The sequence below is a fragment of the Ptychodera flava genome, chromosome 4 (assembly GCF_041260155.1).
Source record: "Ptychodera flava strain L36383 chromosome 4, AS_Pfla_20210202, whole genome shotgun sequence".
Classification (NCBI taxonomy): domain Eukaryota; kingdom Metazoa; phylum Hemichordata; class Enteropneusta; family Ptychoderidae; genus Ptychodera; species Ptychodera flava.
In genome coordinates, this window is record NC_091931.1 from 40,400,300 (window position 1) to 40,412,040 (window position 11,741).

The 11,741-nt window shown below is 37.9% G+C and overlaps 1 protein-coding gene across 1 annotated transcript; it reads left to right on the plus strand.

The window, feature by feature from the left end:
• Positions 1-3,160: 3,160 nt before the first annotated feature.
• On the plus strand, positions 3,161-11,666 carry LOC139131752 (Na(+)/dicarboxylate cotransporter 3-like). The gene is made up of 13 exons (XM_070697974.1): positions 3,161-3,381; positions 3,838-4,103; positions 4,903-5,047; positions 5,260-5,357; positions 5,503-5,709; positions 6,352-6,471; positions 6,839-6,970; positions 7,228-7,332; positions 8,031-8,116; positions 9,100-9,209; positions 9,647-9,808; positions 10,138-10,275; positions 10,659-11,666. Exons 1-13 carry the CDS (start codon positions 3,268-3,270, stop codon positions 10,794-10,796), a joined length of 1,821 nt encoding a protein of 606 aa, XP_070554075.1. The 5' UTR covers positions 3,161-3,267; the 3' UTR covers positions 10,797-11,666.
• The last annotated feature ends 75 nt before the right edge of the window (positions 11,667-11,741 follow it).

The window sequence follows — 11,741 nt, forward strand, 5'->3', positions numbered from 1 at the left end:
AGGGGAAGGGCTTTGTGTATAATGTGTAGTATACTAGCACCACCACAATGCTGAAGGTGGGACCGTTAACTTAAATTATGCCATTAAGGGGACATGATATTCACAGTGTCGGTGGAGAACAGTTTGATAGAAACATGCAAAGTTAAATTATTGTCATCAGCCTTAAGGGTCTTGTATTATAGGACGAAGGGGGAGAGCTTTGTGTATAATGTATAATATACAGGAAACACCACAATGCTGAAGACAGGGCCTTCAACTTTCACTGATGCCACGAAGGGGGACATGATATTCTCAGTGTCAGTCGAGAACATATTGATTACAAGATTCAAAAATGAAATATTGCAATCACGCTTAAGGGCTCATCTTATGGGTTGAGGGGGACTTAGCGTATAATGTGTAATATACTGGCACCACCACAATGTTGAAGACGGGACCTTTAACTTTCAATTATGCCAGGAAGGGGGACATGATATTGACAGTGTCAGCAGAGAAAAGGTTGATTGAAACTTGCAAAAGAGAAATTTTGTCCTCATGCTTAATGGACTTATGGTGTAGGACGAAAGAGGTGGGGCTACATACAATGTAATATGTAAATAAAAGGTAGTGTTTAAAGTATAGAACTGCAAGTATACGTAGAAAACTCAAAATACTGGTACAGTACGCAATAATGAGAAATACAATTAACAGAAAATATACTAAAATCCCATTAGGCCATTACAACTAAGTCCTCCCCCATCCTCCTATAACATAACTCCCTTAAGCGAAAGGACAATATTTCATTTTTGAATGTCTGTATCGATGTCTTCTCTACCGACACTGGCAATATCATGTCCCCCTTCGTGGAAAAAATTAAAGTTATAGGCCTTGTCTTCAGTATAGTGGTGGTTCCTGTATATTATACGTTATACACAAGCCCTCCACTTTATCCTCTAACATAAGTCCCTTATGCCTGAGGACAATAATTTAATTTTGCATGTTTCTATCAAACTGTTCGCTTCTGACACTGTAAATATCATGTACCCATTCGTGGCATCAGTGGTAGTTATAGGCCCTGCCTTCAGTATGGCATTAGTGTCTGTATATTGTACATTTATGCAAAGTCCTCCCCCCCCCCTTTGTCCTATAACATAAGTGCCCTATGCCTGAGTACAATATTTCACTTTTTAATCTTGTTGTCAATGTGTTCAATATTAAATCTTAGAATATCATGCTCCCTTCGTGGCATCAGTGATAGTCATAGGGACCCCGATCTGTATTATGGTAGTACTTTTACAGATTGCATTGTATGTAAACCCTCGGGCAAAAAGATACGTCTCTTAAGAGTTAGAATAATATTTCATTTTGCATTTTTTATCAAACTTTTTTCTACTTACACTGTGAATATCATGTTCCTCTTCATGACTTCAGTGATAGTTATAGGCATGAGTGCCTGTATATATTGTATTGTACATAAACCCTGGGGTCGCCCAATAACATAAGTTCCTTAATTGTTAGGACAATATTTCATTTTTTCATATCGCTATCAAAGTGTTTTCTTCTGTTACTGTGAATATCATATCCCACTTCACTGCATCAGTGATAATTATTGATCATGCATATGGTTCTTTTATATATTGCATTGAACATAAAGCCTTGTCCACTGATATAAGTCCCTTAAATGTGAGAATAATATTTCTTTATTTTCATATTTTTATCATAGTCAGGACAATATTTTATTTTTGCATAGTTTTATCCAAGTATTATCTACTTAGAATGTGAATATCATTATCCCATCATAATCCTCCCTTCGTTTTAGGGTCATAAGCCCTTCGTATCCCCCTTCCCCCTTCCCCCTTCGTTTTAGGGTCATAAGCCCTTCGTATCCCCTCCCCCCTTCGTTTTAGGGTCATAAGCCCTTCATATCTTCCCCTTCCCCCTTCCCCTTCGTTTAAGGGACACCCGCTACTGTGACTTTTGGAAGATGTGCTGGCTCGCAATCGAATAAAACAGTGCGGTAAGAATTGTTATCGCATAATGTACATAGATAAACCCCATCTAAGGATTTCCGCTCTTTTGATGTTGCAAAATCTCACCCATATTTTATACAGACTTTATCTCGGCCTGTCCCGTTCATTTCAGCGTACTCTCACCTTTGGAAAATATCTAATTTAACCCTTTGCACCTTTTTATAACTGAACAACACACTAAGAAATGCAGAAGGTAAATGGTATGGTGAGATACCTCTCTGAGTTATTCTGCAAATATTAATTTTGTTGAAACTGTGACTTTAATCTTGTATCGCTGTTGTTTTCTGTTTTCTCTAAAAAAGCAAAGGGGAAAACTTTACAAAACGATAATAAGAACATGTTACTTTTTTAATACGTGTACTGAGCACTTGAATAAAACATTAATGCTAGCACCATAAAAATCAGTGTTATCTCTGACTATCAAGAGCCAAATCAGACTCCTGTCGAGAAGTGGGACAATTTGGAGACAGGAAGTGTGAAGCGTCATCGTGGTTGCTTTATCTGACACATATATGGCAGAACTGTAGCGATAATATGTCTAGTGTTGTCATTAATGACTCTCGGGCATTTTTCCAACCTCTTCATCGTATAAATATTTGTGCTTAGTGATATAATTTGATCTTTGATCAGTTTGGAAATAGCTACCTTGACCGGCGTGTCTCTCGCAATAAATTGTCATTCAATTTAAATGTCGGGGGACAAACCCGCTTTATTATTATTATTGCATCGTATAACCCGAAACGGCAAGACTAATAAAAAGCTAAGCACCTCACTTCATCGACATGTGTACAAAACAATATGTTATGATTCGCATTCCAATAAGATGTGAAATGTATTGTGCAAAGTAGGCACGTATTCACTTTCCTTATTAAAGGTGTACAGTCACCACTAGTCTAAATATGCCCATATATGGTCAAAGGGGCGTTCCTGTCTATTCAAAATGCCCATATGAGGGCGCTGTTTTTAAAAAGCGGCCACTCGCTTAAAATCTGTGATTGGTTACATTTCCTCTTTCCATGGTAACTGTGGCAGAATTGGAACAGGTGACAGTATGCCTTTAAATGCTACTGCACTGTTTCATGATTTTGTGAAAGTGGTGTTTGCTGACCTTATCTTTTTTCGAGTAGAGCAGTCTGCACTGGACAATGTGTCTTTATACAGGGAGTAAAGGGCGTGACACACAGCATGCAGTCGGTGCAACCTGGTACTGTTTTGACGACGCTCTATGTGACTACCCCCATTCATTTGACCACAGAACGATATGGCGAGCTGCAAGGATGTCTTGAGATATTTGTATTTCAAGCGTAACATCTTGATTCTCCTGTTGGCTCCGTTGTTGGCGTCTCCTCTGCTAATTTGTTGCTACGAATTACAGGTATGAGCACAAATTTAGCTTTGAATTTTCAACGACCCATGCTACAAGCGAAGTGTAATTCTACCACTGAACAGTGTCCCTATCCCTGTCTTAGGAGGATATCCCCTAAAATTATGTTACAACTAAAGTGTAGTTCTACCGCAAACCAATTTTCAAGTCCCTGTCTTGGGAAGGCATATCACTCAATATAAATGGTTCATCACTTTACCAACATTTGACATTCAAAATGGCTCCGGCTACCATTCTTTTGTTAACTCTGTGCGAAAAACGACACAAGACCATAAAATACGACCAAGAGCGTCAAAATAAGTCCACACAAGTGGTAGATCAGAATAGTATTGCAAGAATTTCAGAATCTCAGTATCTTTCCAAGAGGCGTATTCACCTTAAATGTCCAGTAATTATATTATTACTTTTGACGTCATGCAAATAATTCATATTATCTATCCATAATAGGCAGCAAGATGTGGCTTCGTCATTGTAATCCTCGCTGTCTTATGGACCACACAAGCCCTTCCACTGCCTGTAACAGGATTTATGCCTTTATTCATGTACCCCTTGCTTGATGTTTTACCAATGGCAAGAGTGTGCGAATATTACATGGCAGAGTTCATGGTCCTATTCATTTCCGTATTGTGCATATCTTCAGCTGTGCAACGTCATGGACTCCACCGAAGGATTGCCATACGGGCGATGCTGCTGGCTGGGTCTGATCCAAAAAGGCAAGCTCCTTTGCTTTGATGATACACCGGTCATTCTAGTTAGATGATTACCAAAAGCATAAATATGATAATAAACACTAACTTATTTTGTCAGTGCCAGAAATATGCCTTTAAACTAAAGGACAATTATTGTCAATTTTCTGATATATTTTTCACCACTATTTTTCTGTATTATAAGGTCTAAAAGAAACACCCTCGTCAGTAGACAATACTTGTTTCACAGTTGCAAAATGCAGCCATCACCTCATCAGCATTTCCATTCCCATTACCGTAAATATAGGTGCTTGTTTGCCCTAAATGGATGTGTAAATAGTATGATTGACAACCCAGAAAACAATGCTCTATTATCAATCGATACATTTGATGAAAAATACGAGTACTTATCGAGCACCTGTGGCATGTACAATAGATAACAAAGAAAAGTTCTCCAGCGCAATCGTCCAGCTTTCAGAGTGTTCGTTTAGACACGTTTACCACCAATTCCCAAAAAACCTCCTACATCATGAGATTCATGACAGACAAAACCTTGTAAATAGATCATGAAAAGAACGATAAGAATTACTGTTCACTTTTTAAAATTTGTTTCTGCTAATCTACGTCTTCATCTGTATAGCTCTCTCCCTCTCCATCTTGTGCTTGACAATCAGTCCATTCTTGCCCTTGCTCAGTAGATCTGTTAAACCATCTTTGCATTGCTATAGGGAACCAAAGTAATCATTAATCTATTCATTTCATACTAGCTATTAGTTGATTTATTACACTTTCTTATCCGTCACCATTGTACCGATCTTCGCTTTAGATTATTGCTGGCTGTGATGATCGTGGTCGGATTCTTGTCAATGTGGATTCTAAACGTTGCGCTTGTGTCAATGATGGTGCCGATCGTCGCGGCCTTAGTCGACAAACTGTCAACATCAGATACTGAAAAGTCAGTGGATAAAAAGGTATGAACTAATAGTAAGGAAAAGTTACCATGTATTTTGTATTGTACATCAAGAGGTACATAAACTGACATTGAAAATTATCGCCTTAATATCCATGTGATCACGAGATATTGTTTATTCCAGCATTTGAACTTAATGACACTACATTTTTAATTATATATGGACCTTTTGTTCAGCAAAGTTAACCGTTTGTTTTTTCTCCTGCAAGAAAGGATTCAGATGAAGAAAAGATACAGAACGGAAAAGCAGTCCCTCTGGAAGTTGTAATAGTGGCATCAAGTGAACGGATGGAAGATATCGAACTAGCGAGGTAATGGATCTGTTTCTCGTCATTGACCTATAGGTATCGAGATTTCAATTTCTCATAGTCAAGCGTTTAGCAGCGAGTTCTCAATAGTTCTGTTTAAGCCCGCCTGGACTATGATATTAGGTAGTGTATATCCTTCGTGTTTCAGCGACAGCACAGAGGTTGACGACACCATCAACAAGAGTACTGAGATTCTTGATGACAAGGCCAAGGCAGAAAGGATTAACCAGAAAAACGTCAACGAAGACATTGGTACATGTTTCATCCTGGGACTAGCTTATTCTGCGGTACTGGGCGGAGCTGCTACAATGTCGGGGAGTCTCCTTCAAGTCGTAATGAACGTCAATATAGAAATGTGAGTATTTGATGAACCATGGTGAAGCAATTGGCCTTTACCAAAACGTTTAAAACCTTATTTCGACTTCCTGAAATATACATCCGTCTTCATATCAATTTCGAAGCAAAAGGGGACGCTAGAATATTAATCCTAGCTGAAGCAATGCGTCGAAGAAAAAATTGAACTTTCAAATCTTTTCATTGCAATTATCCCTGCTGTCACCTTTTCGTAACACATTATTTGTATCTTGCTTGGCTTTATGTCTTCATGAAAAGGCAGGATTTATTCAAACGTGAGCCTCGGAGAGGACAGCCGATGGCTCTATAGTTGTGTCATTAATTATGAACGTTTTACTTTTGCATGAAATGTAGACCGTCTGGATGAGCCACCATTCGAGTGGTGCCCCTTCTATGAATCTTACGCAATGAAATCCTTACAGTCACGTCACAGACTTAAGTTTGAAAAATAGGAAAGAGAACATTTTCAGACCGACCTTTTACTGCTGTGTTTATTTTAGTTGACCTAAAGTGATAAACCAACTGTAAGTATGACCTATTCCACAATACGGATAGGCAGTAATTTTCAGCTTTAACGATACCTTTCGGGAGCATATTACAGAATGAACTACATGCCTTCGCCACTGTTATGTCTCTTCTCCAGCTACTTCACTTCGGAAGCGAAGATCACTTTTGGAAATTGGATGTTATTTTCAGCACCGATGCAGCTGGTGTCCTTGTTATTGGCATGGGCGTGGCTGTCATTCTTCTACCTTGATCTCAAGTATGTGCCTGAATTCACTTGACACACATGTCATTTTCTGTTTATCCTACATGGTTAGAATTTCATTTTAATCGGGTAATTTGGCGCCAAGCATCCAAACAACACTGTGCTATGTATTCGCCGTACTAATAGGCTATATTGTTTGTATTAAGTAGGGTATTTCATATAAAATACAAGCATCCGTCCATCCAAGCATTGTACTTCTTTTACAGTTGAGTTAAGTTAATTGGACATGTAAGTTTATATCGTGACTCTATATATTCATTCGCTGCGTTTTTATCGACGTACTATCATCGTCATAACAATTTTCGGCCTCTAAAGTGACCCCAGCTTTTTTATCTGAAAACAATGTCCATTCAAATCCTAGATCAAGCACAGTGAAATGCTTTCGAAAGCAAACATGTTACTCAAACTGCTGTCGCGTTAAGAACAAAGGCCATGAAGAGGGTGGTATCGTTAAAGTTCTCCGTGAGGAGTATGCAAACATGGGGCCAATGAAGTAAGTTTGCTTCAGTTGTTTTCCTATCGTCAAATATTTGAGCATCTGGTACGATTACACAATCTGAAAATCTATAAAAAACATATGAACCTCGATTTTATTATGAACAAGGAATATCAGAAATATATTTTTAAAGAAATATGATAATTATGAAATTGTTTTTGACGACAACGACGATGGTGATGGTGATGTTGACGGCGACGACGATAATGATGATGATAATAATAATGATGATGATGTCGGTTTCTATATCGTAGGTGGGCCGAGAAGACGATCATTTTTGTATTCCTATTCTTAATTCTGTTTTGGTTTTTTGAAGAACCAAAGTTCATGCCCGGTTGGAGTGATTGGTTTACACCGGGGTGAGTGGCATAAATAGAAATTAAAACAAGTAAAAATCTACCAGTGTACTCTTCACGTGGTCCAATATGAGTGTGTATTTGTTTGTATGTGTTTGTGTTTGTGTTTGTGTTTCTTTGTGTGTGTGTGTGTGTGTGTGTTTGGGTTTCACAATCTCATTGATTTAATCCTATTCGTCATTTACACTTGCACACTTGCAATGTATAAGTATGTCTGCATGGCAAACCCACCTGGTCGTTACACTGTGAAGGACTCTAGTGAGATGCACTGGTACAAGATGTTTTGAATTTGCATTTTAAGCAAAAGGTGCATTGCAGGTTCAAATTTTGAATAAAACGTCCCGTGATTTCAGAGGTCAATAGTTTAATGCAGTGTTTTGAACAACGATTAACTCATATAAAATGCATTTTCCAGACATCAGGCTCAGTGAACAATTATTTATGATTGCAGCAGACCTGAAACATGGAATAGATATCCCAATAAGAAGTACTTTTTGATAGATATCATAAGTTAATGATGTTACTCGGCGTTAACATTTTGTTTTGTAGAAATGAAATTTCGTTGTTGCCTGTAACATGTCATGATGCTGCCTCTCGCAGTTTCCGTTAGAAATAGTTGAGAAAGCCAAATCATATTTGGTAGCAGAATTAAAACAAGTGATAAACTAGTTGACCCAATTATGTTCTGTATGATTTTGTAGGTACGTGGGAGCCAGCACGATAACTGCGGGCGTTGCACTTATATGTTTTGCACTACCAAGCAGGAAACCAAAGATTAACATCCATGGTGAGATTATTCTTTCCATCATGACGGTTCACATATAATGTCAATGTCTTTGTTGAACAGCTGTAAAATCAACAATAATTGCATTTGCACTTCCTGTGTATATTGCCATCTCAGCTCAAAAGGCTTTTATCTAAAGTTGAAAAAATTACAGTCATAGGATCCAATGCCTGCTGTAACGAAAGAATCCACCCACCAATTGTTTCAGACAGGTTGCGCAGGTAGTTGTACTGTGCTAGGAAATTTCCGAATTGTTGACGAGTGCCAAAATGCATTAGCTGATATTTTGAAATGTTTGGTTGAGTGAGTTAGAATGAAACCATGTTGATCAACGATAAATTTCGCTCTGCAAATTCAGCGTGGAGAGGGTTGTAGTTTTAGCGATGATTATTATCTTCAAAGTCATTGATTGGAGTACTTGATTGTAGGCATGTTGGGAGATAATTTATTCAGAGGGAAACGAGTAAAGGCCAAAGAAATAAAAACCGAGGAACAGCAGTTTTGACCCTGATTTGACAAGAAAAATTATTGCCAATCTTAACACACTGAGTCCTTGCTGTTAGATAGCTTTTGAACGATTTCAACGTTGTTGGATATATATTATAGAAGCAAACGTTTTTGGAGAATAATGTCATGCTTGACAGAATTGAATGCTCCAGAGAGATAGAGCATAAGAATGTTCTTACCGTACATGTTATCTAAAATATTGTCTATGATGCTATGTAATAAGAATGCGAATGAGTGCTTCGAACGAAAACCTGAGAAATATGGGTAAGGACGTCACTTGTTTCTAGGAAGGTAGTCAGCTGGTTGCAAAGAAGGCGTTCGAGAACTTTCGATAAAGTTTGGAGAGTGAAATAGGGCGATAATTAGAGGTGTCTTCTAAATAACAAATGACCAATGATCGCAAGAGCTGTAAATGGAAATTGTCTACATGTATTGATCACAAAAGCAATTATTATACTACATTACTTTGAACATCACAGACAGGAAACCATACGAAGGGTTGCTGGAATGGAAATCGGCAGCGGCGATGGTTCCCTGGGGTATGCTCATCCACGCCGGAGGACTTCTGTCGTCAGTTGAAGCCATCAAGGTGATATAAAGACAACTCACACACTGATCGGCAATGTATCGAATATTATAGAAGGGAAGAAGGCCATATTTCGGCGTGTAAAGGGAATCTTTTTATACTGTACTTCTCCAATTATGGCATAGGTTTACCCTTTCTTTCAAACGAACAACCCTGAAATAAGAAGTCCTATTGAATTTCATTCCATCTGCTATCCCCTCTAAATATTTGTGTTATGTCGTACATGAAGTACAGGAAAAATCAGAAATTCGTGCTATACTAACTGGAACTGCAAAAATTTACCGATTATGAAATAATCGTTTTAAATCATTCTAAAGTTTCTCTGAAATATTGTTTTTCTAGGGACGTTTTTAAAAATTATGTATTTTCCAAGGGTAAACATGTCCTGCACCAACAATCATTCAACTGTGCATGTTTATGACGTTGAAATTTCTTTCAAGGTTTCTGGACTGGCAGACTTGATTGGAGACCAGTTTGAGTTCGTAGCATCTCTCCAATACTGGTTGGTACTGCTTGCGGTCACTGTAGCTGCTTCACTGCTTACGGAATTCATGAGTGCCAATGTGATCATGGCCGTTACTATACCAGTGCTTGCGAGGACGGTAAGTGCGAAATGGGTGTCTTCAGAAATTGGTGAAAAAGCTGTTACTATTAAATGTAAGATTTAGAGTATAAACAGTTTGATGTAAATTGGATGTAAATTACCGCTCTTTGACGTAGAACTACACCAATGTAGCACAAGATGTTCAAAAACCGAACTTTATCATGCATAACACCAGTTTCTTAAAATGTTAATGTAAAACATTCTTCTGATGGTTTCTTGCTGATTATTTTGGTCGTATTCAAAAAATCGGCATCCATAAAAGAGTATTTCTGTACGTCAGTATGTCAAATTCATATTTATATGTGTAATTACACTTTAATATTCTAGGCAGACGGACAAGACATTCATCCGTACTACTTTATGTTATCGTTGGGCCTGTCGCTTAACATGGCTTTCTGCTTGCCGTCTGGTTCATTCATAAATGCTCTCTTAATAGCTAATGGAACTGTCACGATATTTCAACTGGTAGGTTTAAATTCAATTTTGATATAGAGAAGACATGACCAAGCGAACGGCGATTGCTCATTTTTAACTTGGCCAGAGGACACATGTACACACAGAGTGACGTTGAAATGTCATTTCTCTTTCCTGCACAACCAGAATTAGTTCGAAATGCACAAAACGTGTCTAACCGTAAATGGCGCTTTATTACCTGGAGGCTGCGAATTTAAGGAAAGTATTCGTGTTAAAATAGCAAGGGGTTCTTAACACAAAAGAAAACTAATGATACAACGGCAACTTTCATGTTAATCTGGCGACAAATGATGAAGTGTTACGTATAACGAATAAGATCGATTGTCATACGATATGAAAAATAATACGACACTTTTTTTCATTGTTCACTTCAGATAAAGACTGGGGTTGTGATGAACATAATATGCCTAGTGGTATTGAACTTGGGCGTGAACACATATGGATGGTGGATATTGAACTTAGATGATGTACCAACCTGGGCCTTATCTGCAAATGTTACGTCAGTTGATTAGGTTGATTCGTCAAACCGGACATATGGACACTACAATTGTGAAATAATGTTACATGTACCTACAAATGGAGACAAGACAAATTCCAAAAGCAAAATGTTTTAAATAAAACCGATTCCATTATAATTCAGAGGTGTCGTCTGCTACATATATTGCGGCACCTGTTCATGGCAACAAGTAAGACGAACAAAACTAAGTATATGTTAAGTTGCTTATTTAAAAACTAGACAGGGCTTAAAAGACACCGACTCCTTTAATCATTACTTGTTCTTGGGTAACATTTTAATGTATTTTGTTACGTTTCGCCTCAATTACACGTATAAACCTCATATATCGTTTGCGATCCTTGTAAAAGATTAATTTGTATGTGCATTTTTTCCGCGCTTCAATTTGTTTTGATATACCCCGCCATACGATTCAATATTCTTTGCAGTGAAGAAAATTTCTAGGGTGTTTAAGGGAGAAGATTTTACCGAGGCATTGCTTTCTCAGGTTATTCCAGACCATTTTCAATTTCGAGATCGGTATTGCGTCCAATCAACTTTCCACACTTTATCAAATGGGGCAGGGGAAATGTCACTTAGTACAGCTCGCAGTAACCTAGGTTAATGCTTTACAATTAGTGTACAGGGTTGCAATGAAAGTGTTGAGTAACGGGAGAGGAGGCCGTTGGTAGCTGACGGCAATATCAAGTATATAAGAGGAAGAATATATTCATTCCCAAAAGTCTTCATTCGTCTTCGATTATATCCGTATGTCCCTATTTACAAAAGGAATATATTTCATTAGTTGCCCTTTAAGACGTCTGTAATCATCTTATTCAGATATATCTATCCTGAATAAAAGGACATTACTATGTTTCTGACGTATATTCATCAGACTGTTTCATATCATCTTCTTTGTGTGTGATAACTGGAATCAAAGTAAGGATTGCTTGTGTTTCCTTTC

Excerpts from the sequence above, each read along its gene's own strand:
- LOC139131752 (XM_070697974.1), top strand. The coding sequence starts at position 3,268 with ATGGCGAGCTGCAAGGATGTCTTGAGATATTTGTATTTCAAGCGTAAC. Across the intron at positions 5,358-5,502 it reads GAAGATATCGAACTAGCGAG|CGACAGCACAGAGGTTGACG; the intron begins GTAATGGATCTG and ends TTCGTGTTTCAG. Across the intron at positions 7,333-8,030 it reads AGTGATTGGTTTACACCGGG|GTACGTGGGAGCCAGCACGA; the intron begins GTGAGTGGCATA and ends ATGATTTTGTAG.